Source organism: Myxocyprinus asiaticus, chromosome 14 (assembly GCF_019703515.2).
Source record: "Myxocyprinus asiaticus isolate MX2 ecotype Aquarium Trade chromosome 14, UBuf_Myxa_2, whole genome shotgun sequence".
NCBI lineage: Eukaryota > Metazoa > Chordata > Actinopteri > Cypriniformes > Catostomidae > Myxocyprinus > Myxocyprinus asiaticus.
Genome location: NC_059357.1, coordinates 24,643,624 through 24,669,434, shown reverse-complemented (window position 1 = coordinate 24,669,434; position 25,811 = coordinate 24,643,624). Strand labels below are relative to the sequence as shown.

At 35.3% G+C, this 25,811-nt stretch overlaps 1 protein-coding gene across 3 annotated transcripts in view; it reads left to right on the top strand.

Annotated features, from left to right (window-relative positions):
• Positions 1–16,600, top strand: part of LOC127451565 (vesicle-fusing ATPase) — a 30,324-nt gene extending 13,724 nt beyond the window's left edge. For 2 of the 3 annotated variants that reach the window (XM_051716313.1, XM_051716311.1), the window contains 13 exons: positions 3,454–3,619; positions 4,121–4,195; positions 4,299–4,486; positions 4,635–4,730; positions 4,838–4,994; positions 9,687–9,820; positions 10,782–10,848; positions 10,947–11,026; positions 11,378–11,512; positions 11,776–11,889; positions 12,484–12,539; positions 12,715–12,768; positions 15,497–16,600. In XM_051716313.1, coding sequence (XP_051572273.1) covers positions 3,454–3,619; positions 4,121–4,195; positions 4,299–4,486; positions 4,635–4,730; positions 4,838–4,994; positions 9,687–9,820; positions 10,782–10,848; positions 10,947–11,026; positions 11,378–11,512; positions 11,776–11,889; positions 12,484–12,539; positions 12,715–12,745 — 1,299 coding nt within the window. In that variant the 3' untranslated portion in view covers positions 12,746–12,768; positions 15,497–16,600. The remainder of the gene's footprint in view (positions 1–3,453; positions 3,620–4,120; positions 4,196–4,298; positions 4,487–4,634; positions 4,731–4,837; positions 4,995–9,686; positions 9,821–10,781; positions 10,849–10,946; positions 11,027–11,377; positions 11,513–11,775; positions 11,890–12,483; positions 12,540–12,714; positions 12,769–15,496) is intronic. The other variant, XM_051716312.1, reaches the window with a different exon arrangement.
• Positions 16,601–25,811: the final 9,211 nt, after the last annotated feature.

Genomic DNA, 25,811 nt, shown 5'->3' with positions numbered 1-25,811 from the left:
GCTATACTATACTATACTACAGTGTTTCTCAACTGGTGGGTCAAGACCCAAAAGTGGGTCGTAAGTCTATTTGGACTGGGTTGCGGATAGCAGAGAAAACATACCATTGCTCTCCTTTTGAAAAATTTTGTCTACGCCCAAGTGAAATTTAGGGCTGCCGAGGCAAATTTAAGGATACTCTCACGTTCTGCACTTTATACATGGTAAAGGCTTCTCATCTGCAACGTGATATTTTCACAGTGCGATTCAAGCTGGGTTTTCGCTCGTGTAACGGAACCACTCGCACCAATGATCTGATCTGCTCCGCTCTATATCTCTGGCACGCGCACATCTTCCGGGCATTCCTCGATATTAAAGGCTTAATATTAAAACTGATGCGACCCATTTTAATTCTAGTGAGATTTTTCTAGTTTAAATTGCTATGGAGGTAGTCAAACCTTTTAAACAGACAGCCACGACATTATAAACAGCAGTGAGGTGGAACAGAGCAACACTGTTTTATGCACCAATTTTTCAATTACACATCATAACCTTTACAAAACTGTTTCACGATTTTAAAGTATTAACAGTAAATGTAATATTTTGACAAAAATTGTATAGTTTCATATTAAATAATCTATTAGGTAGAACCTATTATACCTAATTTTTATGACAACAGTGGAATTTGTGGTTAGTTTCTAAATGTGTTTTGGCTACCATTTTTCATAAATACTATAATTATTTATTGTTATTAATATTAGCATTACAATTATAATACTAAGCTACATTGACCTAATCATGGTAATGAGAAGCCAAACATGGTCTTACCTGTGCTTATATGTCATTGCACTGTAAATTTAAGGGAAAGGATAAAGGGTCTGGACCTCCAAGACATACAGTGCATCCGGAAAGTATTCACAGCGCTTCATTTTTTCCACATTTTGTAATGTTACAGCCTTATTCCAAAATGGATTAAATTCATTATTTTCCTCAAAATTCTACAAACAATATCCCATAATGACAATGTGAAAGAAGTTTGTTTGAAATCTTTGCAAATTTATAAAAAAAAAAAAATTAAAAAAAAATCACATGTACATAAGTATTCACAGCCTTTGCTCAATACTTTGTTGAAGCACCTTTGGCACCAATTACAGCCTCAAGTCTTTTTGAGTATGATGCTACAAGCTTGGCACACCTATTTTTGGGCAGTTTCTACCATTCTTCTTTGCAGGACCTCTCAAGCTCCATCAGGTTGGATGGGGAGCGTCGGTGCACAGCCATTTTCAGATCTCTCCAGAGATGTTCAATCGGGTTCTGGCTGGGCCACTCAAGGACATTCACAGAGTTGTCCCGTAGCCAGTGCTTTGTTATCTTGGCTGTGTGCTTAGGGTCGTTGTCCTGTTGGAAGATGAACCTTCGCCCCAGTCTGATGTCCAGAGCGCTCTGGAGCAGGTTTTCATCAAGGATGTCTCTGTACATTGCTGCATTCAACTTTCCCTCGATCCTGACTAGTCTCCCAGTTCCTGCCGCTGAAAAACATCCCCACAGCATGATGCTGCCACCACCATGCTTCACTGTAGGGATGGTATTGGCCAGCTGATGAGCGGTGCCTTGTTTCTTCCAGACATGACACTTGCCATTCAGGCCAAAGAGTTCAATCTTTGTTTCTCATGGTCTGAGAGTCCTTCAGGTGCCTTTTGGCAAACTCTAGGTGGGCTGTCATGTGCCTTTTACTGAGGAGTGGCTTCCGTCTGGCCACTCTACCATACAGGCCTGATTGGTGGAGTGCTGCAGAGATGGTTGTTCTTCTGGAAGGTTCTCCTCTCTCCACAGAGAAACGCTGGAGCTCTGTCAGAGTGACCATTGGGTTCTTGGTCACCTCCCTGACTAAGGCCCTTCTACCCCGATCGCTCAGTTTGGCCGGGCGGCTAGCTCTAGGAAGAGTCCTGGTGGTTCCAAACTTCTTCCATTTATGGATGATGGAGGCCACTGTGCTCATTGGGACCTTCAATGCTGCAGAAATTTTTCTGTACCCTTCCCCAGATCTGTGCCTCGATATAATCCTGTCTCGGAGGTCTACAGACAATTCCTTGGACTTCATGGCTTGGTTTGTGCTCTGACATGCACTGTTAGCTGTGGGACCTTATATAGACAGGAGTGTACCTTTCCGAATCATGTCCAATCATCTGAATTTACCACAGATGGACTCCAATCAAGTTGTAGAAACATCTCAAGGATGATCAGTGGAAACAGGATGCACCTGAGCTCAATTTTGAGTGTCATGGCAAAGGCTGTGAATACTTATGTACATGTGATTTTGTTTCGTTTTTTATTTTTAATAAATTTGCAAAGATTTCAAACAAACTTCTTTCACGTTGTCATTATGGGGTATTGTTTGTAGAATTTTGAGGAAAATAATTAATTTAATCTATTATGGAATAAGGATGTAACATAACAAAATGTGGAAAAAATGAAGCGCTGTGAATACTTTCCGGATGCACTGTATGGACAAATTATAAACAAAGTTTAGCTTCTGTGTAATATATATATTTTTTAATGATGTTTGAAATTAGGAAATAATCTGGATAAAAAATATAATAGACTCATATAAATAAATAGGCTCATCATCTTTTAAAAGGTGCAAAGAGAAAACTTCCTGTATCTTTTGTTGTTGACATCAACAACAAAAATAATGGCACTTGACACATGCCCTTATATTTAAAAACCATGAACAAAACTAGATGAAGAAAATCTGACCCAGGCAACATTAATTAGGCTACAGGTTATGTTCTTTACTATGGTGGGTCGCCACAAGATGTCCAATGTAAAATCTCCAAGATTCCCCCAGGACTACGTGAAGATAATAATAAAAATATTGTACACAAAAACAGTGTAAAATGAATGTGGAGTTGGTGTGGAGGAGGGATGGCGGAAGAATTGACGCTGGAGAGAGGTATGCAAGCCTTAGATACTCTAGTGATGATTGAGAGATTAAATGAACCTGCTCCTCCCGAAATTAAGTTTAGAACTCCAATATACAATACTTTACTATACTATTCCGCTCCTCACCACTCTATAATATTCTATTCAATACTTTACTATACTATAAAATATTGCACCTCACCACTCTAAATTATACTATACCGCACCACACCGCACCGCACCACACCACACCACTCTATACAATACTACACTATACTACTCTATTCTATACTAAACCATTCCAAACTGTACTGTACTGTAGTATACAATTATACTATATTATACCACACAACTACATACTGCACTGTACTGTACTATGCTGTATTTTACTGCACCACTCCATACTTACTATGCTATACTATACTATACTATATTATACCACATCACTTCATACTTTATTGTACTATAATATACAGTACTATACTATACTGCACTGTACTAAACTATATATCTTCTATTTATCAATATTATTCTATCCCATTTTCTCTGCAGTTAGGTGCTAACAGTGGTCTGCACATCATCATCTTTGATGAATTGGATGCTATCTGTAAGCAGCGTGGTACAGGTGCCAGCAGCACAGGTGTGCATGACACTGTGGTCAACCAGCTCCTCTCAAAGATAGATGGAGTGGAGCAACTCAACAACATCCTTGTCATAGGTAAATATCTGCAGCAGAAAAATTGTCTTTATGTCTGTTCTGTGGCTTTGTTATATTTGATAGCTCTTATTAATAATGTTGACACAGATTTGAGTCAATACAACACAGCTAATACCTCACAGCGCTAGCCTCTGTGTAATAATAAGTCTGAGAATTATTGTTGCCTTGAACCTACAATACAAAATACCAAGTTTATGGAAATGTTATGTGTCTGTTGAAAAAGTAAATTAAAAGATCCAATATCAGTCCAATATCAATTTCTAATTTTTTAATAATGTAAATAATGTAATATAATTTATTGTATTGTTTTTAAGACCAATCAATCACATTTATGCAAGCCATTAATTATGTGATATAGTGCATATTTTGTATATTTCCAGAACTGAAGTTACAAGCAATTCTGCCTAAGGTTATATCTTTAATCTCTGATTCACTTTTAACCTGCAATATCCTTCTTACTTTCTGTTTGTCCTAATCTGTGCCCGTTCCTTTGTCTGAAAGGCATGACTAATAGACCTGACCTGATAGATGAAGCTTTGATGAGACCTGGCCGATTTGAAGTGAAGATGGAGATTGGTAGGACTTGTGCCCTTTGTTCAACAGGAGATTTTTTAATTTAATTGATTTAACTCTCTATTTATTCTCACTTCTGTCTCTCTTTCTCTCTCTCACCTCCCAGGTTTGCCAGATGAGAAGGGCCGTGTTCAGATCCTAAACATTCACACATCTAAGATGCGAGAGTTTAATCTCCTGTCTTCTGATGTGGATGTTAAAGAACTGGCTGCTGAGACCAAGAACTACAGTGGAGCTGAATTGGAGGGCCTGGTTCGAGCCGCCCAGTCTACTGCCATGAACCGCCACATTAAGGTATTGACACTGCATACAATAATTTTATGCAATTAGCATATTCTGTTCTGCCTATTATCTACTGTTTGTTCGGTCAGGGATGCATTTTTTTAATACCTCATTTAAAAGGTAAACCTCATCTAAACCTGTGTCAAATTGTCTATTCCAGGCTACATCTACTGTAGAGGTGGACATGGAGAGAGCAGAGAAGCTAAAGGTCACTCGTACAGATTTTATGGGATCCTTGAATAATGACATAAAACCTGTAAGTATGTCTTGTTTATTCATTTAATATCTTTTGTTTTCAGCAGGAAAACCCTTTGTAGTTTTTTAACTCGTCAAGTGAAACCATGTTATTTTGTCGCTTGTTAGGCTTTTGGCACCAACCAGGAAGACTATTCCAGTTACATCATGAACGGCATCATTAAGTGGGGGGATCCAATCACCAGAGTTCTGGAGGATGGAGAGCTGCTGGTACAGCAGACTAAGAACAGTGATCGCACTCCATTGGTGTCTGTGCTTCTTGAGGGTTTGTTTTTTTTAATTATTATTATTTATTTTATTTTATTTTAATTAATGAATACAATAAACAACTCAATAGAAACATAGACAAATAGAGACAAAGATATAAACAAAGACATAAATTACACAGACAACTGACAGGACACTGCATATGATTTCAGTGCCTTGTGATATGTATCCTATATTACATATTTGAAATAGAGTAGTGTGAAGGGAATTAGTCCATTTTATTTCTTCCTTTTTTTCTCTTCTCTTTCCTACCCTCCCTTTTTCTTTTTTTCAGTTTTTTCTATTTTTTTTTTCCCTTATAAAAGAACAAGATGATGGGAAATCTAATTGTTGAGACAACAACAAAAAGATGCAATTTATAACATGTATAGAAGAAACATCAATATTAATAACAATAATATTACAGTATGAGTAACTTTAATGGAATTTTGAGTATTATATTTAACAGCATGTACATATTGAGATGGGCTGAGTAGTGCAGGTGTTTATTCGTACAGTATATATGCGAGGCATCAGTTCACCAGCTAGATTATATCAATGTAGGGATGAGAAAAGTGGGGTGAAGATTTTATTAAATTTAAGAACTTATTTTTAAATGTAGCTGTATATTTTTCCTTAGTAATATGATCTCTTAATAAATGTAGCCATTGTGTAATTGAGATTAGGTCTTTATTTTTTCCAGTTGAGTAATATTGCTTTCGTGGCGATAGCTAGAGACAGAAAGAGGGGAGTTGTGTGTTTGGGAGGGGGATTAATTTGAAAAATATCACCAAGATGCATAAAGATGGGAGCACAGGGATTTTGTATTTGAGAAATCTGATAGCTTATTGGTAACGTCTTTCCAGAATTAATCAACAGATGGGCATGACCAGAGCACATGGAGGTAATGATCTGGTGTGTCGAGGTTGCAGTTGTTGCATCTGTCTGAAGTTGCTAGTCCCATTTTAAATATTTTACATTGTGTAATAAGTGTTCTGTGCAAGATTTTATACTGGATTAGTTGTGCGTTTGTATTTGTATTTGTACTTATGTTTAATTTATTTCTGAGACTAGTTTCCAGAATTCATTATCTTTGATGATGTTTTGATGATCTTTCTCCCATTGTTTTACTGGTACTGAATTTGTAGAGTCTATTGATGATATTAAAGTGTATAACTTTGCGAGTAACATTCCTGCATTACTGATTTTCTTTTATATGTTCTATAAGTGGTGGTTGTTCTATAGTCCTGTCTCCAGTTGTGACTTTAATAGCATTTTTTATATGAAAAGTATTGCTCTTTGCCTAAATCATATTTCTGTGCTAGTTCTGCAAATGTAATGAAGTTGTTATCAGTAAAGTGATGGTACAAATGTGTGATACCTTTTTCTTTCCATCTGGGATTAGTAATTGGTGATTTGTTGATGATAAAGTCATGGTTATGCCATATAGGTGAGTTGATGTGTGCTGTGAGAGTTGTTAATTTATTAATTTGCCACCAAGCAGTTAGTGTTGTTTTAATCATAGTATTTTTTAACAGATTATGTTGTTTGATTGTTTTAGATAAAGAAGGAAGGTCAGATTTGGTGATTTCTTTACATTCTGCCTGTTCTAACTGTACCCATGGGTTATGGAAATGGTCAAATTTAATCAATTTGCAAAGATATTGTAAATGTGATGCTAAACAGCAGTGCTGAAAATTCGGTGCTGCCAAACCTCCTTGATTCTTGTTCTTTTGATTGTTTGTAGGCTTATTTTGGGACTCTTTTTCTTCCAGTAAAATTTGCTTATTATACTATTTAATGAGCTAAACCATTTCTTAGTCGGTTGTACTGGAGTCATGGTAAATAAATAGTTTATTCTGGGCCATATACACATTTTATCTGTTGCAATACAGCCTATAATGGAATGTGGGGTGTTCATCTAGCGAATTCAATCGTCCTCTATTGATTTTAATAGTGGAATAAAGTTGAGGTTAAATAGGTCGGAAAGATTGGGGGATATGTGTATTCCTAAGTATGTAATATTATTTATGGTAAATGGTGTGTCCTGTTGTAGGCTATTATCCTGCAGTTTCATATTCAGTGGTAAGATTGATGATTTGGTCCAGTTTATTAAATAGTCTGGTATTTTTGAGTAGTCATTAACAAGTCTAGTTATTTCTATTAGTGATGTCTTGGGGTTTTGTAAGAAGAGTGATATGTCATCAGCATATAAAGATACTTTATGGTTGGGGTTGTATGATAAAATTCCAGAGATTTTAGCGGCTAGAGGTTCTATAAATAATGCAAAGAGTAATGAGGATAGTGGGCAACCTTGTCTGGTCCCTCGCTGTAGGTGGAATGATGATGATGTTATGCCATTTGTGATAATTGATGCCATTGGTGTACTATATAATGTTCTGATCCAGTGAATAAAAGACTCCCCGAAACCAAATTTTTCAAGGGTTGTAAAAAAGAAATGCCAATTAACTTTATCAAATGTTTTTTTGGCATCCAATGACACAATTATTGTTTTTTTATTGTGTTGTTTACAAAGATAATTTATTAAAATTATGATGTTGAAGAATCACCGGGTGTTATTTGATGAGTGGCATCCCTTTATGAAACCTGTTTGGTCTGGATGGATGAGACATGAAATTACTGATTCAAGGCGTGTGGCTAAAGTTTTACTAATTATTTTCAGATCTGTGTTGATAAGAGACAATGGGTGATAAGTGGTGTATAATGTTGGGCCTTATTTAGATTTAAGTAGGATAGAAATGAGTGCTGTATTCATATGAAGTGGAATAGAGGAGGTGCTTTTAATTTCTGCTGTCATTCTCAAGAATACTGGTGATATGGTTGACCAAAAGTATTTGTAGAATTCTGGTGGATAACCATCTAAACCTGGGGATTTATTATTGGATAATGAATCAAGTGACTTTCTGTATTCGTTCTCTCATATTGGTTCTTCTAGTGATTCTCTTTGGGCTGCGTTTAAACTGGGTAGAGCTATATTACTGAAAAAAATATTAGTGTCTTTATTGTTTTGTTTAGTCTTATTACTGTATAATTTTTTGTTGAATATGCGAAAGGTGTCATTTATATCTTGTGAAGTATGGAGTATTTTTCCCTCTGAGTTCTTAATTGTAGGAATACGGTGTTTTATTCTCCGTTGTGTTTAAGTAAGTTGGCAAGGTATTTTCCTGATTTATCGTTGTGTTCAAAGTGTGTGTATCTTAACCGTTGTTTTTGGAATTCTATCTTTTTATTGACAATGTCTTCATATTCATCCTTTGTTTTATTCAGCTCCTATAGTATCTGTTCTTTGGGATTATGTGCATAGGTATTGTGTAATGTTTGTATTTTATTTTCCAACTCCTTCCCAATTCTTGTTCTTTCTTGTGTTTGTATGTAGAGTATGATATCTTTCCTCTTAATATGACTTTTGCTGTTTCCCAAAGTGTTAGATCAGAAATGTCTTGCGTGTTGTTTATTTCCATGAAGGATGCTCATTCTTTTTAAAGTGCTCATCAAACACTTGGTCTTGAAGTAAGGATGTATTCATTCTCCATCTATGTGTGCTTTTAGTCGTATTCCTGTTATTAATAGTGAGGGTGATTGGTGCATGGTCAGAGATGACAGTGGGGTTGATTGCTGTATATAAGATGTTCGACATGATGGAATTACTTGTTAAGAAATAATCAATGCGTGAATGTGATTTATGGACCGGTGAAAAGTAGGTGTATTCTCTTGAGGTAGGATTTGTAAGTCTCCAGCTATTGCCAAGGCCAAACTCAGTAATGTATTTTGTATTTTTTAATGATTTCTGTAGAACGGCAAGTTTTAAAGTGGGGTGGGGTGCTCGATTTGTCTTATGCTGGATCAATAATTGTGTTGAAATCTGATGGCTGACTGAGAGATATTGGATAGTGATGAGACATTTTTTTTGGAAAAATTCTTCGTCATCTGTATTTGGTCTGTAGATATTAGCAATAGTCATTATGTTATTGTAGATAGAGATATTGATAATAATATAATGTCCTTCAGGGTCAGATATAGTTGACTGATTGATCATTGGTATGTTTTTAGTAATTAATATAGCAACACCTCTTTTTTTTTAGTTATATGATGCAGAATATACCTGTGCGGATTGTGCATTTGTTAATTTCTTGTGTTCTATTTCCAAAAGGTGAGTTTCTTGTAGTAAACATATATCAAGGTTTACTGTAGATTTCTAAGATGGTTTAATACTTTGGTTCTTTTATCCGGTGAATTAATGCCTCACACATACCAGCTAACAATTTTTAGATTTGTCATTTGTATTTAAAAATCAGATTGCTTTGCTTGAGGGTTCGTTTTAATAATTACAGCATAACCACCAACTTTCACAAAACTAAGGGTTAAAATGGGGCGGAACGATCCAGAACGTTCCTGCACTTCCAATTCAAAAAAGAAAAAAATATTGGTCGTTTGTTTGCCACTTCATTCTATTTCCTGCAGGCAGGCTCCAATTAAATTTTTTGATGCATTCCGTTTCTATTTAGCGAGTGTGCTTGCTCGAAAACACCTTTTCCACCAATACATTTCTTAAATGTTAATTACATAAGCATTATACTTCCACATAGTCTGTGTCAAAACCTGGTCTGCTTGTCAGGGTTAGGGTTCCACCTCCTCAAAAATCCCAATTTCAGCATGCACCTAGTCTTGACATCTACTGTTTTTGCTTTAGGACCTCCTCACAGCGGAAAGACAGCCCTGGCTGCAAAGATCTCAGAGGACTCGCAGTTCCCCTTCATTAAGATCTGCTCTCCTGACAAGATGATTGGCTTCTCAGAGATCTCCAAATGCCAGGCCATCAAGAAGGTCAGAGGCACTGTGTCCATGTGTATACATAACATACATATATATATAATATTATGTGAACGTAATAAATGCATATGAACATAATAAATTCTTATATAATATAGTAACAATATATAATATATAGAGCTGTCAAAATTAACGCGTTAACACATGCGATTAATTAAAAACATTTAACACGTTCATTTTTCTTAATCTCGATTAACGCATTTACAGTTAATAAAGTGTGAACCAGCATAAACACTTGTTGGAAGGGTGGAACCTTTGTAATATGTCCGCTCAGAGTCATTGCACTGACGCACGCTTCACAACAAACAAACAACATCACTTCCGTGTCAGTGAACAAATGATGGAGATAGGAGCTCTTAACACTATCTCTCAGAATGAGACATTTTTGTCTGGAAACACTTTTCATGTGGAGTTCAAAGCGATGCTCGATGCTGGCGTTGATGCACTGTCGCGAATCATGAACGTGGATTTACGATTGCTGTAACAAAGCAGATAGCCACAGTCTACCAGCAGATTAATATTGTGGAGGATGAGAGTTTAAGAGATTTAATGCCCATTGCAATGAATACTCAACCTATGTGGAACCTAGTTCTTTCAATTAGTTAAACTCCCACTTAGACATTGGGAAACGTTTAATGTTACTTAAATTATTGCTATTTTAGTGCATTTCTATCTTTGTTTGGAAAATGTTAATAAAGTATTATATTGTTACATATTGTTTTGTTTTCTTTCCTAAAAAAAAGGGGGGGTGGGGGGGCATCCCTTTTATAGCGAGTCCATTTTCAAATTTTTCAAAATATGAGATTAATCGCGATTACAAAAAAATATGCAATTAATCGCGATTAATAATTTTAATCGACTGACTGCACTATATATTCACATTGTTTTACTAGTCTTAATTTCTCAAAAGCAAATTAGTAGTCTTATTAAAACTTTGGTTCTTTTTTTTTCTCAGATCTTTGATGATGCCTACAAGTCTCAGCTCAGCTGCATTGTGGTTGATGACATTGAGCGTCTATTAGGTTAGACCTTTATCCTTATTTAAATGTGCTTATTTTGCTTGGTTAAAAAAAATGTAGAATGCAGATATGCTATTAATGAATTATTTCTGGTGTAACAGATTACGTGCCCATCGGTCCTCGCTTCTCAAACCTGGTCCTCCAGGCCCTGTTGGTCTTGTTGAAGAAGACTCCACCTCATGTAAGTACTGATGCTTCAGCAGGTGCTTTGGCATATGTGTCATATATTGGTGCATTTGTGGGCATGTATCACTCTTTTTCACTTTTTTATTCATTTTACTAATTTTTACTTTTTTTTAAATTCATTTTATTATGTTTTAATCTCATTTCTTGTTCTTAATTTGTTTTAAAATTAATTTTATCTTGTATTTTGTTTATCATTAATATGTAAAGCACTTTGAATTGCCATTGTGTATGAAATGTGCTATATAAATAAACTTGCCTTGCCTTGCCTTTTTCTGTCTTTCAGTGCTTCTATAAGCTTGTTAGATTATCACAATAACATGCCAGGTGTTTCTCTCTCCCTCTTTAGGGCCGTAAACTGCTGATCATCGGTACCACCAGCCGTAAAGATGTGCTGCAGGAGATGGAGATGCTGGATGCGTTCAGCACCACCATCCATGTGCAAAATATCTCCAGTGGGGAACACCTGGTTGAAGCTCTTGAGGTGAGATACATAAAAAGTCAGATGAATAAATCAATCCTATAAACCCAATATTTATATATATATATATATATATATATATATATATATATATATATATATATATATATATATAATAATTATTTGTTTATGCTATTTCAGAATTGCCCAGTAGAGAGTGCTATTTAGGTACTCTGTGCAAAAAGGTTGATAGAAAATTGTCCCTCTTGATTGAACATGTATTGTAATCTTACTTATCTTACTTGTTATTTTGTGTTGATTTAAAGCTCCTGGGCAGCTTCACAGATGCTGAGAGAACCACCATAGCCCAGCATGTGAAGGGAAAAAGAGTGTGGATTGGCATTAAGAAGCTTCTCATGCTTATTGAGATGTCTCTGCAGGTAATAATTAGTGGACTATACTATTTTAGCCATATGGAGTCTGTAAATACCATATTAGACCATTAAGAGACAACCAAGCTAGTTGAAAAATGCAGGATAAGGAATTTTCCACAGGCATTCTTTTTGATGGGTATTTGACATGAGATGTCAAACAATGACAGCAGTGTCTCCAGTGTGACATGCTGTTCTGCACATGCAGTTCTGCTTGTTCTTATATAACAGTAATAATAACTTGTATTATAAACAGCAATACAGTAAACAAGAATATAATGCAGATTTATGACCCCATATTAATTGAGAGACTGCATGGAATATTTGTGCATGTTTAATGTAATAAGTGAAATATAAGTTTTGTTTGTCATGTTATTTAATCTAAAAAAACATATAATATTAAGACTTATGAAATACATAGATATTTAAATATTATTAAATGTATTCTATATTTGAAATCTATAAAATATCTTTAAACTTTCAAAGTCTAGCAACCTCATGAGCTGACAGTATCTTGTGACAGAGCCGCAAAGAGAATCTGATAACACAGCAATGAAAACAGATTATTTATAGAAGCTTGTGTTTACTTTCCTCTCTCTTTAGATGGATCAGGCGTACAGAGTCAGCAAGTTCCTCTCTCTACTCAAAGACGAGGGAGCGTGAGTATTATTCACCATTTTAAAAATATTGCGTGTTTAACACCACAACAGAGTGTTTCAGAAACAAAGTTTGCTTTCTTGCCACAAACTCCCTGCTTTTCAGGCACATGATCAAGACCTTGCGGGAGTTACACAGACATTAAGCTTTTTTGTATTTTATCTCGTTAATGGACAGGTTGGATGAAAACAATCACATCCGAATTTAACATCAGCATGGGCTCTACCCTGGGTAAGGGTGTTACGGTAACGGAGTGTGCTGTATATAGAGCTGTCAGAATAGTGGCTTTGAAGTTCCCTTACCCTTAGTTTTACTCTAAAGAAAACAGAACCTGAATTCTAGTGTCCTGTAGCAACTCTGTACCAGTCAGAACTTGTTCTCTGTTATTCATGTGTTTTTATCAACTTGCTTTGAATATTAGTATGAAAGAAAGGTGATACTAAAATACTGATAATTCTGTTAATGCATACTGGTCATGTTCTATTATACAATATCAATACCATCAACATAACACAAGCAAGAGTGCAGTTGCACTGAATATCAGCACAATTCTATAAACAAGAAGTAATATCAAGTAACTGACATTTCAGGCATAATATTTTGCTCCACCAATGAAAATAATTCCCAAAGAAGCCAAAGCAGGATCAAGCATTGCTCTGCAACACAGGATCAACCATCTGTCAGCTAGATAGCTTGCTGCTTTTTAGGCCAAGTCTATCGACACATTGAATCAACTGATTTGTTAAAAACACTGAAACCATGTAAAACAACAAGAATGATTCATTCACTTTAAAGATTCATTTAAAAATGCTGATTCATTCACAACCGAAGCAATGGAAGTGAACAAGAGCAGTTAGTTCACTTAAAATGTTTCTTTCAAAAACACTGTCTGTTTCTCAGTGTCCATTCTTTTTGCGTTCTTGAATTCTTGTTTGACGTCATCACCCACCTCCAAAAAAAGAAAATAGTTAAGAAGTTGTTGAATATTGCAGCAAATCTCAAAACTCGCACTGATGCGTTGTACATCCTCATGTCTTCCGAGTTCACTCTTTCAAGGTAGTTAGGTGTGACTGATTTTCACAAGAACGCAAGAACAAGAATGCGTTTTTAGTATTGAGAAACACCCACTGATTTGTTCACGAATATAACTAGTGTAAACACTCAAGTCAAGCTGAAAAGGTTGGACAAAATGTCAGATGTCCAACAGTAGGCTGTATAAAATATGGATTCACTTGCATGATGCAATAACAAACTACGTTCACAGACAAGCAGAATGATGCAAACAGTGAAATATGAGAAGTATTAGCCATCTTGGAACAATGCTTGTCCAATCAAATCAGTGGACCATAACTAACTGTATAATTAAATTTAATTATATTAATAAAATTGTTCATTTAATAGAATTAATTATTTGTTATTTGGTAATCGGAATTTTTTCCCGATAATTATTGATATGTATCAGTTTTTTTTTTTTTCAGATATAAATAGGGCTGCTCGTTGCACAATAGTCTTTGTCTTTTCAAACAGATTTCTCAACACAACGTTGGTGAAGTGTGAGCGGCAGGGTTAATTAAAGTAGGTTGCATAGTTTTTCATTAAATTCGACCCAAATCATTAGCAAAGGACATAGATTATTTACTCTAGTCATTACTGGATGATTTATTGTAAGTATCTTTCATAGAGCCTACACAATGAATATTCAATTACAGGTATGTCTTTTTGTGATTTGACAGCTTGAATGAAAGACCTATTCAATGTTACATACAAAGAAATAGCATAATAAACATTGCCATTTTTAATCGTTCTGTTTGCACAGTTACACCAGTTTCATACACTTACCTGCGAACTCATCAATGTCACTGTTTATTCTTGAAGAAGTACAAAAAACTTTGTAACTTTGGACTGCCATCAGCTCGTAATGTGTGTGTGATGCCTTGTTCATACCGCGACCGGCTTCAGTAAATGTTATGTTGCCCCCTTGTGGTCTCCCAAAACTATTACGTCAGACAGGCTACACTGAATGAAATGCAACTGACAGTGAATTCAAAGCATACAAATTAGGCTTCTAATTTTTAATTATTATTATTTATTTTTTTAAGTTTTATCCCCTTTTCTCCCAATTTGGAATGCCCAATTCCCACTACTTAGTAGGTCCTCGTGGTGGCGCGGTTGCTCACCTCAATCCAGGTGGCGGAGGACAAGTCTCAGTTGCCTCCGCTTCTGAGTCCGCCAATCCGCGCATCTTATCATGTGGCACGTTTTGCATGACACAGTGAAGACTCTGCATGTGGAGGCTCATGCTACTCTCCACGATCCACGCACAATTTACCACGCGCCCCATTGAGAGCGAGATCCACTAATCGTGACCACGAGGAGGTTACCCCATGTGACTCTACCCTCCCTAGCAACCGGGCCAATTTGGTTGCTTAGGAGACCTGGCTGGAGTCACTCAGCACACCATGGATTTGAACTCACGACTCCAGGGGTGATAGTCAGCGTCAATACTCTCTGGGCTACACAGGCCCCCAATTAGGCTTCTAATTTAAATGTTGGCTGATGTTAATAGTTCGATGCCTCAAAAATTTATCAATAAAATAACGTGCCGATCAAGTCTAAATCATGTAGCATATCAGTTTTTACTGAAAGCAGACATTTCTGCTCAGTGCCTGCAGGCTGTCTCACTATGAATTATTGCCAATTACTTGTAGTGATTCACTTGTAACTCTCAAAACAATCAATAAAGGTAATCATTGACTTTCAGATGGCAGCCAACTAAGTCACAGAGTCTGTGTGCCAGAGTTTGTCTTTAAATCTGGACTCTCCCTAAACATCAAACATCAGGGGTTAGAGCGTGGCTAGGTGAAAGAAGGTCGGTTGAACACAAACCGAAACGCAGACACACTCCCACAAAGTACACACACAGCAACCCCTCACACTCCAACCCTCTCTCTTTCCGCAGGGATCTTGGTTTCTTAGAGTAACAGAAGATATTCAGAAAAAACAACTAGAGGCATCTGTTGCCCTCTGCATGTTCCCTTGGCTACAACTTGGCCCAAACACCACCCCCACAATACTGAAAATCTGACTGAGAATGCAGAACCATCATGTGGTCTCCTCTCATAACCGACCACAATACCAATATAAAATATTGTCTTGTGCTTTGTGTAATCTATCTGTACACTGTTTGTTTACATGAATACTGTATCTGTTTAAGTCAAGTTTATCTAAATCTACTCAAAGCCATGAAAATTTAAAAAATCTGATAAAACAAAAAACAAAACATGTACATATATGCTGCTATATGCAGAACATATATAGGGTATCTATATCATGCAACGTGAAATTTATGAGTAGGATATAAGAAAGCTGTTAGTGTGTGTACAGTGAAGATGAGCTGTGCTGTCCCAAACCCCTTGTGAATGTGTTGTAGTAACACAAGAAAACAACATATAGATCAGTGTTATATTTTTAATTTTTTACATAATTTCAGTATATGACAATTCTATTTGTTCTATTTGTTTAAGTTTGAATGTACATTCTGGCTATGATGTCAGAGCTGGTAATATATATCTAATAATACATCTATGTACAGTATCTTGACTGTATGTACAATATATTTGTGTGAAGACCAGTGTTTGAGAATCCAGCACTATGAGACTATCCTTGAATATATTACGGCAGATCGGTTCTACAGTGGATTTATAATATGTTGTGTTCGCTACACAAGTCTCTGTTGGTGTGTGTTTGACTGAGTGAGTGTATCTGGTCTCAATGAAGGCAACAGATCAGCTTCAACGTGAAATTAGTTGTGTGAGTGTAGTAATCTGTGTATATGTAGTATGTGTGCAGATATTGTTTGGTAATTACTTTTCATGAATTTTGTTGTATTTGTGGTTATTTCTGCCTGCTCATTAAGTGATTTTTTCTTTTCGAATGGTTTCTGTGACCAGTGTTCAATGTCCTGAGCCCTGAGATCTGTTAAGAGTATTGGAGATATTTGACCAGATACAAAATTGTGTTACTGCAATAAAAAAATAAAATAAAATAAAAAAACAGGCACTCAGATGGAAGGTGTTGGCTCCTCTTTTCTGTGGCTGTTTGATTTTATTTGTTTTCATTTTGTTTTATTAAACTTTATAGCAGCCTACCTGTCAACATCATGTATACATGTGTGATAAGTTTCTCCAATGTTTTGTTTTTTCCTTTAGCTCTTGTCTGAACAGTTTTACTTTTTGCAGTTTTACACTGTTTTACTTTTTTTTTTTCCAGCTGGTGGCTGCAAAGTCTATCAGTAAAGGTAATAAAGCTAGGATTATACATAAAAAGTCTGCACATTGCAATTTATGATTATTTATTATATATTTTCAAAAATATGCACAATCACCTACATATTTGCTTATGGATATTCACTTATTGAAGTGTGCCGTGCAGAAATAGAAAACAAATGAGTCATATGAGTTCCTTAGTGCTTTGTATTTTCTTACTAACACTTGTCACTGCTCTCATTCAAATATTAATTGGAAGTGTAAATATAAACTGTTCCTCCCCATTTAAATCTCAGTGACTAGCCTTATCAAACATAATACTAGGCCATAGGCCCACAAGGACTCTGCGAATGCTTGTTGATTAAATTGTACACTACCCTGCCCCTTGTGTGTTTATTTATTAACTTTTTACATGTATTACCATGTTTACATCCATTTTGCAGAATTCTGTAGATTTTCCGTCAGTATTACCCTTATTAGATGAACTTCATCAGTTAGTTGGACTATTGATGGAATAGTGCCATTTCATCTCACAGAGAAACATACAGGCCTTGGCCTAGCCTACCACATGTAAATAGATGCTTTATGTAGACTACTACATGCATAGGCTATACCACATAAGTAAAGGGGGAATTATTATTGTTATTTAGTTCATATTGTTTTACTGCCACCAAATTAAATCCATCAAATGTAGCTGACTACAATTTATGGTTTCAAGCTGGTTAAAGTTATTTTGGTTACATGATTCTGTTAAGGTCAGTGTTACTATCACATTCATGCAAGCAGTGGAAATGCCTTGCATTTATGTTTTGTGTTGGTGTCTGGAAAATTCGTCTATCTCCTTTGAAAACATTCACTGAAGTTAATCTAACATTTGAACCATTCACAAATAATTTACCTCTATATTACTCATTTCAGCCCTCCACAGCTGTTATAAGCCATACTTCTGTGGAGTAATGTTCTTTTTGGTGTTAACCACATGCAAACTTTGTGTGCTTAAAGCCTACAAGTTAAGGTTAAGAGAGTAAAACATGTGAAAGTGAAGCAGAACTTGCAGAGTACACGCAGAGTGAATCATTATATTGTAATATGAATCAGCTTTCTTTGTATTGAGCTTTTAAAACTCCATCAGTGTTTCGACATTCATTTTTGAATCACAATTTGCATTGCTTTACCTCTAATTAAAAATGTAAAGACTTAAGATAGCAATATGAGAATGTAAAATCATGCTCTGCTAAGCATGATGAGCAATAACAAAGAGGAATATGAAGTGCCATTAATGGCTGATTGTGTTACAATGATCTGTTTTCAAAAGCATTGTATGTCAAGAACAAGCTATTATACAGCCCATACAGTTAATATGGGAATTAAATATTCTCTTTTCTGCTGTCCATAATAAAGAGACTTTCCTCTTACAGAAGTGTAAGAAAGTGTCTTGAAAAGTTGTCCTTGATTTGATATGTACTTCAATGTTTATATTTCAGTAAAAGTGCAAGTGTGGGTGTAATCGTTTCCTTCATCTCTGACAGATCTGTGAAAAAGACAGCACCATGGCAGCATCTCAAACTGCAAACCTTTAGAGTTTGCATTAGATAAAGAATGCAGTTCTTCTCGTCCGGTTAAAAAATATGTTTTTTTGGATATGCAGGTGAGTACTAAGTATACATTTCCTGGCATATATTTCATCCGGGAATGTGGGCATTGTCCCGTGACCCAAATATAGGGCGCGAAAATATGGTTTTGTTAAACAAGCACAATTTAACCACAAAGAACAACTTGCTTGGTATAAAAAGAGCTGCCCGACTCACGGTTCTCCTACATTTTTTTAATTCAGCCTTTTGAATGTGACATCTCCACAGCCCCTGTGACATTATGGGATAGTACAGTGTCCAGTGGATGCGCACTTAAGGATCTCGCCAGATGTCTTGGGTCATCAGGGTATTTCTCTCCTACTGTTATGAATACTGAGGATTCGGAGACCCAACTCCATTGGCATACTTTTGTTGGCATACTAGCTAGTAGGGGGAAAAAACGCTCTTAATCAGAAAGGCTCTTTACCAAAGCACTTAAAATGTATTAAATTTAATTAGGAGATTTTTTTTTTAAATTTTTTTTTTTTTTATGTGTTTTTAATTTTTGGCCGGTCTAACTGGTAGGCTAAAGTAAAATGTTAATGAAAAACATTTCTTAACATGAACAACTGGAAATAGTCTTGATATAATAGCATTACAATTCTGAAGCTGAAAATAAGATGACCTCCAAAACACACACACACACACACATGTTGGTACTTGTGGTTTATGAGGTCTCTCCATAGACATAATTATTTTTATACTGTACAAACTATCTATTCTATCCCCTAACCCTAACCCTTCCCCTATACCTAACCCTCACAGAAACCTTTTGGCATTTTTACATTTTCAAAAAAAAAACATTTAGTATGTTTTTTAAGCCATTTGAATTACGGGGACTCTAGGGCTGTCCTCATAAACCACCTTTATAGCATAATACCCTCGTAACTACTATATAAACTATGTAACTACTGTATAACATAAAAAAATGTCCTCTTAAACCACCAAAATGAAACCACCCACCCACATACACACACACACACACACACACAAAGACCTCTTCAGAAGTTATTTCTCAGAGCCTTTGCCCTGCAGTGATAACTTTGATATGGGCTTTTATGGGACCGGTGGGAACAGGATTTCGCATGGTTATTATGACAGAGACCTCCCCATCTCTCTGATCTACACACTGGTCCTTTTCTTCATAATCCCCACATGTTCTACTTGAGTCTTCATTTCCCTGACAGTGGGAGGCCAAGGTAAACACGGGGAATGTTGTCTTCAATCACCCAGCTCAGTAACAAATCAGATTAGATTTGTGCACTTTATTGTAAGTCGCATTGGTAAGAAAAGTCTCTAAAAACATAAATGCAAATGTAGATAAACAAATTGTATAAGATCTTTATAATACACTGTAAACCCTAATGCTCAAAATAATTAATTGTTTTGATTTGGGCAAAATGTAATCATACAAATTAGTTCCAATAATTTAACCTTGATGAGCATTTAGAACTTTCTCTTTCTTTTGAGTTTACGAATTTGAACCTTTTTAAGTAACCTGAATTTCTTTATTGTTTTTAGTTTAATGAACTTGTCTCTTTACAGGAACATAAATTTGCCTGAAACTGGGCACTTTCCCAGCATGTGTTGCATGGCACTCTAAAGGGAGAGTAAATGTTAAAATTAAGTATTATATAATGTGTCTGGGCAAGATGAATGTAAAGGGGGATATATATTAGTGTTTAATGTTTTGTTGTGTTATTTCAAATAGTTTCTGTTGTTTGAGTTTTGGGGGTTACCATTTTGGTAAATAGTGGATTAGGTTGAGGACAAGTACAGTTTATGAATGTCCTATGTTAGCTTTACTCATTGAACAATTGCTATGCAAATCAAAGCATAATGTTACCAATTAGCATGCAAGCATTCACGGTACTAGCTAGTTCTAGCTAGTACTAACTAGGTTTCCTGTACTTGAAGTATTTAAGTTGAGATTTCTTGTTAATTTTAAGTTAGCTTACTCAATATTTCAAGTTAAGAGCAACTCACATGCATGTGTATATATAATGTACCATTAAATTGATTGCCTCCATTTTTTTTTAGTTCTGCTTACTTATTAGGGTTTACAGTATGTAAAATCCTCACCTTATTCCTTTAGTTTGCCATACACCTTATTAAAGGGGTCATGACATCCTCCTTTTTGTTTTATATAATTTCATTATCTTCCCTGAGGTCGACTTATAATTTATTATTATTATTATTTATTTTTATTTTATTATTTTTTTTTTGCATCAAAACAGTTATTTAGTCATATATAATAATTTTCCAGCCTGTCTCTGGCCCTCTGTCTGAAACGCATGGTTTAAAGCTATCTGGCCCTTCACGACTTCAATGTAAATGCCCACTGTTCTGATTGGCTAACATTGTGCAGCTCTTCCAATACAGCTTTATTTTAAATCCAATCTGAAGAAAATAAATAATAATAAAAAAAAAAAAAATCTCCACACTACATTTCAAGGTTAGCACATAAAATACACCCAACACATTTCATATAAATATATTAAACTGTTCACTCAAGCAGCACCATTTAATATTAAACAGTCATGTCATATGAAATATCATGAAAATTGTTTACTTATGGATTTGCAGTCCAATAGTGTTTTAACTGCCCTATCCTTCAATAACAGTTCCTTTGCAAAGCTCGAATCATATTGTGACTATAATACAATCCATGATGTATGGTGCTTCAACAGGCCAAAGCAGAGACCATTGTTGGGTGTAATGCATTACAAAGTAATTAATTACTGTAATTAAATTACTTTTTCATTGAAAAAGTCAAGTAAGGGATTACTCTTAATTTTTCAGTATTTTAATTAGTTACTTCTGATGTAATTGCTTTAAATACTGTATAGAATATAGAACAATTCAATATAAAACAATAGTGAATTTAAAATCAAATTTAATGTCTAATGTTAAAATATATGTTTTCTAATTTAATGCTGCCACCTTAAATTCTTTGGCCAGTTCATGAATAATTTATTTGATTTTATATGATTTATTTGAAAGAATTAAAAGAACAGTTTCATGTCCATCCTTGTATTTTTCATCTGGTCGAGGTTGATAAGGGTTTTAGAAAGTAATTAGTAATAAGTAATGCAATTACTTTTCAGACAAAGTAATTAGTACAGTAATCTAATTACACTGTAGATGATGTAATTAGTAGTTAATAATGAATTACTTTTTTAGAGTAACTTGCACCCAACACTGGCAGAGACGCTGGTCTTCACATCTCACATCTTCTGTGTTGGTTTACACACAGGACTGCATGTGTTTCACCCATCCAGTGGCAGCAGCAGAATGAGACACGTTTTTCAAAGTTGAGCTTGTACGCTCTTAAAAAGTGGCGCACATCGCCGGTGTTGTGCAGAAAGGCACCATTACGATCAAAGATGTACCAATACGGCAAAATACGACTTTCAAAGATAACAATAGGCCAACAACTAAAAATAGCACAGATGGGTTCAAAAATGGTCCAGGACACCTTCAAAACAGCACAACAGCATGACAGCACAGCTGAATGAAACACAATGGGGATCTCCATTTTAGAGTTATAACTTGACATTGCGTCTTTTAAAAGCAGCACAAGATGTATGATAATGGTCAAAGCCGTTTGTCTAGTGCACATTTATGTAGAAAAACATTTAAATCCAGACAGGCACATGAAGGTGTCCTGTGTAAGACCACTTTGGATGAATGTCCGATGACAGGCCCATCTGTCTCCCCTTCAACAGTGTGACTGACTGAGCACCAGTGGGCGGGGCCAAGGGTGCAATGACAGAAAAATAGGCATTGAATATGCAGATGTATTGGTCCTTGTGACGTCACAAGTTCCACGAATTCCAAACAAGCCGTTTTTGCAGCTTGGTTTAAATAAATGCTCTTTTTCTATTAAGGAGGAATTTTTCAGACAACACAGAGAAGAGGCGGTTGTTGGCAAATTGTTCTCTAATGTCAAAAAACAACTGAAATTGAACTTAACTTACAATACAATAAGTGAGAAACATTCTGTTATTTGTTTGCTCAAATTCTCTTTACATGTGACATACATAAATGTAATCATTGTTGGACTGTGGATAAATCTAAAGTGTTAACAAATTTCTGTCTCAACTGAAACTGTTCAAAAGCACTTCACATGACTCCAGCATCAAATTCAAACCCATCTCTTTTTTAAATAATATAATGTACCACTGGCCCTGGGATATCTACAACTATTAGGTTTTCTTAGTAATATGACTAAGAAGATCAGGAGAGAGTACAATTCATATCTCTGAATATGAACATGAGTTTTCAGCATAATAGTGTTCTTCTGTCGCAATTTCAAAAGCAGTAGGGAATCCAAGTTCTTATTGAAATAAGGCAATGCTGAGCAGCGGTGGTCCCTTCCTTGCTGTGAATTAATGCACAAACCACTACCCCATATTCCAACCCAATTCACTAAGAACTCTGTGCCGTTTCTCTACATCAGCACATAGTGAGCAGGGATTCTTAAAGAGAGACTGGCAGAGACGGGAATGGTCAATTAACTCAGTGTACTCTAGAGTGATTAAATAAGGCGTAAAAGACAATGTCCCCTAAGATTTATTAGCTATAGGTTTAAAGTCCATACAGTGTCAATTCTACTGCCCAGAGACAATTTTGTGACAGTTCTGTGACAATGAGACAAACGGGATAAGTATATTGTTTATTCTCTGCTATTGACATATAGAGCCCATTGTCATTCCACGGCATTGAATAAAAAATATATATATATTAAAAAAAAACATTTGTTTGCCACTCCAGTAACTCATCATTCTTGTATAGACATCTTCATCTACATGCTGCCTTGTCTATACATGTACAATTCAATATCCAAACACATGTAACAGGGACAAGAGTATCACACATTACTTACCCATTTTTGAAATACAACAATTTAGTGGCTAAACTAGTGTTTAACCAATATGTTTTTAATGGCAGATACCAACATAGTCTCATGAGAACTCATAATAATTTGTACTAGATGGCAAAATCATAAGATATTAACTTGGCACACACAAAAATACATGACTTTTATTCCCATGGAGACCAACCAACAACAAAAAGAATTTTAAATAGATACAATACAGGCATCAAACCTAGCCTCCTATCCAACACATTATTTTCACAAACGAAATGTCAATGAACAAATTTCCTTACTCATTCAATACTTGTTTATTCATTTTTCTCTATGGGAGTAAAAGCTGTACATTTTTGTATGAGCCAACTCATATGATTTTGGTAACATTTTACAAATAAGTTTCCATTTGTTAAAGATTGTTCATCCAAAAAAGAAAATTCTCTCATCATTTACTCACTCTCATGCCATCCTAGATGTGTATGACTTTCTTTCTTCTTCTGAACACAAACAAAGATTTTAAGAAGAATATCTCCACTCTGTAGGCCCATACAATTCGTGTATGGTGATCAAACATTTGAAGCTCCAAAAATCATAACATAAAAGTTATTACATAAAAGTAGTCCATATGACTCCAGTGGTTAAATCTGTATCTTCAGAAGTGATATGACAAGTGTGGGTGAGATCAATATTTAAGTCCTTTTTTTACTATAAATCTCCACTTTCACTTTCACATTCCTTCCCATTGTGAAAGTGGAGATTTAAAGTAAAAATGGGCTTAAATATTGATCAGTATATCACGCACACCTATCATATTGCTTCTGAAGATATGGATTAAACCACTGGAGTCATATGGATATTTTTATGCTGCCTTTGTGTGCTTTTTGGCACAAGTTTTTGACACCATTCACTTGCATTGTGAGGACCAACAGAGCTGAGATATCCTTCTAAAAATCTTTGTTTGTGTTCTGCAGAAGAAAGAAAGTCATCTGGAATGGTATGAGGGTGAGTAAATTATGAGAATTTTCATTTTTGGGTGAACTATCCCTGCATTATGTATCATGAACTAACAATGAACAATATATATTTTTTACAGAATTTATTAATCTTTGTTAACATGTGTAAATAAATTTACAATTGTTCATTGTTAGTTCATAGTGCATTAACTAATGTTTAACTTTTGATTTAAAAAATGTATTACTCTATGTTAAAATGAACATTAACCAAGATAAATAAATGCTGTAAAAGAATTGTTCATTGTTAGTTTAGGTATGTTAACTAATGTTGTTAACTAATTATAAACAAATGGAACCTTATTGTAAAGTGTTACCACGATTTCTTACAATTTCGCCATCTCGTACTCATTATTACAACTTTTCATGAGACCGGGTTGGCTAATACTGATATCTAGGGAGCAGGGTAGCTGATATAAGGAAGATATATATATATAATTTTATTTAATGGTTGCAAACAAGATGAACACAAAATACTTCAATTAAAATTTTACACATTTACTTAAATTCATAAAAAAAAATAAAAAATAAAAAATATAATTGTGATTTATCTATTGAATACACTGTCAGTAAATTTTCTTGGAATGACCACTTCGCCGTTTATCGGCCAAGGGCACAGTTAACCCTTGTGCGACTTTCGGGACATTTTTGTTTTTTCGATCATTCTGGCTGTTTTAATGCCAACGACATAAATATTGCCAGAGGTGTGTATTTTTGGGGGAATTTTGGAATTTCTACCTCAGTTCCTATAATACATCTATAATACACTGTGTACACAAAATAATTATACTCAGGACTTTCAGGACAAAAATGTACCCATTGAAACTGCAGTATTTGATCCCAGTGCCATTAAAGCATAAAATCATGAATTCTATGATATTATGCTTTCATTCCGGAGCCCTGGCTTCAAAATGTACATTTTATATTTTCCACCAGATGGCGCCATTTTTCTTCATGTTTAGCCTATGGAGCAAGTACATGCTTTTTTCCTATTTTCTGTGTACTATATTATAGGGCACTGCAGGCCAATTGAATAAATGATGCAGCTAAAATTGTGTGGGTGTGTTGGTATGGATGTCAGAGTGTGTTTTGTAAGTGTGTATTGAGAAATGTGTGTGTGTGTGTGTGTGTGTGTGTGTGTGTGTGGGCAGGTTTAAGTGGTTTACGAGGACTTTTTTTAGGTTACAAACTTGTAATTACAAGAGTATTATGCTATAAATGTGGTTTATGAGGACATTTCTAGTGTCCCCATAATTCAAATCGCTTAAAAAAAACATACTAAACGATGTTTTTATTGAAAATGTAAAAATGCCGTTTTTTGTGAAGGTTAGGTTTAGGGGTAGGGTTAGGGTTAGGGCATAGAATCTATAGTTTGTACAGTATAAAAATCATTATGTCTATGGAGGGTCCTCATAAGGATAGCTAAACCAACATAAATAATAATAAACTGTACGTATACTGTAAGCTATGATAAATACTGTAGTATGTTGAAGCA